The 4,745-nt window shown below is 41.0% G+C and overlaps 2 protein-coding genes across 2 annotated transcripts; both read right to left on the bottom strand.

The window, feature by feature from the left end:
• Nucleotides 1–1,683: 1,683 nt before the first annotated feature.
• LOC129580118 (uncharacterized) lies at nt 1,684–2,103 on the bottom strand. Its single transcript, XM_055470312.1, has one exon. It carries the CDS (start codon nt 2,101–2,103, stop codon nt 1,684–1,686), a length of 420 nt encoding a protein of 139 aa, XP_055326287.1.
• Nucleotides 2,104–3,144: 1,041 nt separating this feature from the next.
• On the bottom strand, nt 3,145–4,608 carry LOC129580119 (uncharacterized). The gene has a single exon (XM_055470313.1). The coding sequence runs from the start codon at nt 4,606–4,608 to the stop codon at nt 3,145–3,147; it is 1,464 nt and encodes a 487-aa protein (XP_055326288.1).
• Nucleotides 4,609–4,745: the final 137 nt, after the last annotated feature.

The raw sequence follows: 4,745 nt of genomic DNA, 5'->3' as shown, positions 1-4,745 counted from the left end.
GAAAAAATTTTTCTTCTTAAAATATGTTTACAAAATTCAAATCAAAATGACAATTACTCTGCCAGGTGTGACCAAAATTGAAAATAAAAAAATAAAAATAAATCAGCATAAAATAAATCAGAACAATATTCAAATTACATAAAACAATTCAATGGAACAAAACAATTTTAAATCCGTTAATGTTCTATCTTTAAAACTGTCACATTTTCGATTCTATCGTCAGTATTGAACACCCGTCGATGATTCGGAATCGGTAACGCTCTCGCTGGCGATGCTGGTGTTATTGGATTCGGAATTGGCACTGGTGGTAATGCTGGTGTTGATTTGTCCAGCGAATCGTCTCTTCCACTGCATAATATACAGATCGTATAGCATAACCAACCAACGGCAACGATTACCGTTGTAATTCCCATGAACATCCACTTCAGAGCTCGAGATTCAGTCTGGATTTTTTCAGTACGCACGCTCGTTTCCAATACCATGTTCAATTTAGATCGATTCACGCCCTCTCTTCCCAACGACTCAATTACCTCGTCCCTTTTGTTTGCAGGGAGCTGATTCCAATTTTCGGCAATGACCTTTGCCGTGTCCGATGTGAGCACCTGTACGGCGCCCCTTATTGCTTCCTTCACAACATCTGCTGTTGTCGCTTCGCTTGCCACTGGTTGCAACATTATCGTCAAAAATAGCGCAATCAATGACAACGCAGGCAGACGACGATGAGTACGCGTTGTTGATGCTGTTAAGCTGTGTTGATTTGAGATAGGCAATGGAGCCACTTTCGTAATGGCTCGCGTTCTTTCTCCATTCGTCGTTTTCAATTTTACTACTCGTGTTATGCCGTCGCTGCCGGGATATTTCTCCAATACGCGACCCATGGTCCATTTCGTTGCCAATTCGTTGTCGCCTTTGACCATAACTAAGTCGCCAACGTCGATATCTGGATTTTTCGTGAACCACTTTTTACGAATTTGTAATTCATTCAAGTAATCGTCCTTCCATTTACGCCAAAATTGCTGTGCTGTTCGTTGCACCAACTCCCACCTTTTCAAGTATGATGATTTTGTGTCGGTCAAGTCCTCGTATGGCACGTCCCAATTCGGCGTCATATTTAAGAAGTGCGCTGGAGTCAATATTTGATCTTCGCCTGGGCTCGTCGACAGTTCACATAACGGGCGCGAGTTTACCACAGCTTCGATTTGACATAACAATGTAGATAATTCTTCAAAGGTGAACGATAGTTCCCCGTGACGCGTTTCAAATGAAATTTCATGGTTTTCACAGCAGCCTCTGCCAACCCATTCATGTGTGGGCTGCCAGGTGGCACGAAATGCCACTCGATGTTTCGATGCAACAGCTCTTCCTTCACTCTTTTATCGAACTGTTCCCGTTCTCTCTCTGCCAACTCATTCAACAGTCGATTAGCCCCGACAAAATTCGTGCCGTTGTCAGACTGTATGCTTCTCACCTGACCCCGTCTGCCAACAAATCGTCGTAATGCTGCTATGAATTTATCTGCGGATAAATCCCCAACCAACTCCAAATGGATGGCTTTCGTAGCCATGCAAACAAACACCGCCACATAACCTTTCACTATCTTACTTCCTCTTAACGTTGATGCTTTTACAAAAAACGGTCCAGCAAAATCCACTACTGAATCAAAAAAAACTTTCGACGTTTGATTCACTCGTTTTTCAGGCTGCCCATCAGCTGTTCCATTGTGCGTGGTTGAATTTTTGCACAAACCACACATTTCCGAACAACTCGTTTAACAGTACGTTTCATATCGATGATCCAATATTTTCGCCGCAAAAGTGTCTCCGTCAATTTTGGCCCACTATGCAAGCCAAACAAGTGTTGTTCACGAATTAATAAAACTGTTACTTCATCATTTCGTGGCAATATTATTTGATGTTTTCGATCGTAGACGCATTGTGCATTGTTTAACCGGCCGCCTACGCGCAATAACTGGTCACTGTCCAAAAAAACGTTCAATTTTTTCAATGCATTTTTACGATTTAACTCTTTACCGTCTCTCAATGAACAAATTTCTTCGCTGAAATGCTTTCGCTGAACGTATTTGACGATTGTTGACAATGCCATTTTACATTCGCTTACACTTACACCAATATCGTTGCTAGCCGATTCTTTTTTGCATTTTTTAATAAAACGCAACACATATGCCATAATACGTTGCATTTTGTTGATCGATGAAACATTTGGCAAAAAAGACTCATGGTTATTTGACACCGTAAGCGAAACAAGATCATATTCATTATTTTGGTCGTCGTCGTCATCCGTCGTCACTTCGTTGCTTTCTTCATCGTTTTCGATCGTCGTCACAGTAGTGGGGTTCCACCACAACATATGATTCACTAATTCACTTGGCATAATTCCTCTTGAAACACAATCAGCTGGATTGCGTACGCCGCTTATGTGTGACCACGTGACATTTTTCAAATCATTTATTTTTTTTAATCGCGTAGCTAAAAATGATTTGTAACGCATCGGATCTGCATTTATCCAATCAAGCACAATACGCGAATCCGTGAACAAATTGATCGCCTCGAAATTTCTATTCATTGCTTTGGTGACTGACTGTATTACCTTTGTCAACAAAACAGCCGCACATAATTCAAGTTTAGGAATCGTCAACTGCTTTACGGGTGCAACACGAGCCTTTGCCATTAACAGACTCATGTGTAATTTTCCATCGTTGTCTACATATCTTGCATACACACATGCTCCGTATGCCGACGTACTTGCATCACAATATCCAAATAATTGGACCGGCGAATTAACATTTATCTGCAACCATCTCGCAATTTTGATGTCCAAAATCAATGGCATTTCATTTTTTATTTTCTGCCAACCACTTACAAACTCTTCTGGTAACTCACTATCCCACGTTACCTTTTTATTCTTCGCTGAAAATTGCCATATGCTCTGCATTAAAATACGCGCTTTTATTATGACCGGAGCTATCCAGCCCACTGGGTCGTAGATCGATGCAATTTCGCTGAGGATTTGCCGCCTTGTCGTCGCTCTTGTCTGTAGTGGCAAATCGAATTTGTATGAATATTCGTCGTTGATTGGGTTCCACACAATTCCCAATGTTTTGATTCCATCGCCGGTGATTTTTTCCTAGTCAGCTTCAGGCAAATGTGCCAAAAATTCAGCTGAATTACTGGCAAATTTTCGTAGATTGAATCCAGCGCTTTTTAACGCCAGCTTGAGTTGAGAACACTTATCCAATGCTTGTTGCACAGTGTCCGCTCCATCACTGTAATCGTCGACGTAAAAATTGTTTTTCAATGCCAATGAGGCCAACGGATACTCACGTTCTACTTCGTTTGCTAACTCTTTTAATGTTCTGATCGCCAGAAATGGTGCTGGACCCAAACCAAACATAACCGTCGTTAATTTATACATTTTCACTGATTCATTCGTATTTTCTCTCCAAAGCACCATTTGCAAATGTTGTTGACTTTCATGCAATTTGATCTGTTTGTACATTTTTTCGATGTCTCCTACAAACGCGATTTTGTGTTGACGATTACGCAAAATCAAAGTTAAAATCGTTGCTTGCTCCATTTTTCCAATTGCTAATTGGCTATTTAAACTGCGACCGTTGCTCGTTTTTTGTGACGCGTTGTGCACAATTCTTAACTTTGTCGTTGTGCTGTCCTTCATAACCGCATGATGCGGTATGAAATGAGCATTTTTCGGCTCAATTTCCACCCGCTCCATGTGGCCGCTTTCGATTGCTTCGTTCATCGAATCCACGTACAGTTTTTTCATATTCGGTGCTTTGGCAAATCTCTTTTCCATACTGAACAACGTTGCTAACGCACACTTTTTTGATTCACCTAAAACGGGCTCACCATCCTTGAATGGCATTTTTACCGTGAACACGCCATTCTCATTACGCGAAGTGGTTTCTTGATAAAAATTTTCGCAAAATTGCTCTTCCGCAGACATCTCTTCTTCGTCTTCTAACACATCGTTGTCCGCGAAATATTCAGCCAATTTTTTATCTAATTCGACATTCGAAACCAGACTTGCAATGTTTACATTTACTCGCTTCGCAACTCTGCCGACTGCACCCATAATGAGCCAGCCCAACTCGGAATTTTGAGCCACCGGTGCTTCGTCGTGTGACTTAATCAAGCCAGCTTTCAAAATTTTAGTGTATTCTACAACACCCAACAACAAATCAATGGAACCGCTTTGCTCAGTGATCACATCTGCTGTACGCAAATTAGCCAAATGATCATATTCTGCCAAATTTTCATCAACTGTCACATAACCCGTCAGTTTAGGTAAAATTACAGCTTCCGTGGTCAAAAAATAATCATCGCTGAAGCGCGAATATGCTGTGATCATGACACTATTTTTTATCGTCGTCAACTCATTTCCAATACCACTTACAGAACCAGATACATTCAGTCTTGGCACACGCAATAACTGTGCAGCGCTTTCTGTTATGAACGCTGATTGAGAACCTGGGTCGATGAGTGCACGTAAACGCAATTTTTCGCCATTTCTTGAAACAACTCTTACGATTGCTGTTGCCAATAGCGCTGAACTTGATTTCGAGGCGATCATTGCGTTGACTTCAATTTCATTTTCATTTTCGATGATACCGTTATTGTCTTTATGAACACTCGCGGTTGCTACTGCAATGGGTTTTCTTTCATTTTTTTTCGATGATTCTAAATGTAGCAATGTATTATGTTTTTTTT

This window comes from Sitodiplosis mosellana, unplaced genomic scaffold (genome assembly GCF_009176505.1).
Source record: "Sitodiplosis mosellana isolate CC-2019 unplaced genomic scaffold, AAFC_SMos_1.0 Smas_scaffold_7070, whole genome shotgun sequence".
NCBI classification, from domain to species: domain Eukaryota; kingdom Metazoa; phylum Arthropoda; class Insecta; order Diptera; family Cecidomyiidae; genus Sitodiplosis; species Sitodiplosis mosellana.
The sequence above is the reverse complement of the archived record's forward strand: the minus strand, read 5'-3'. Positions and strand labels throughout refer to the sequence as shown.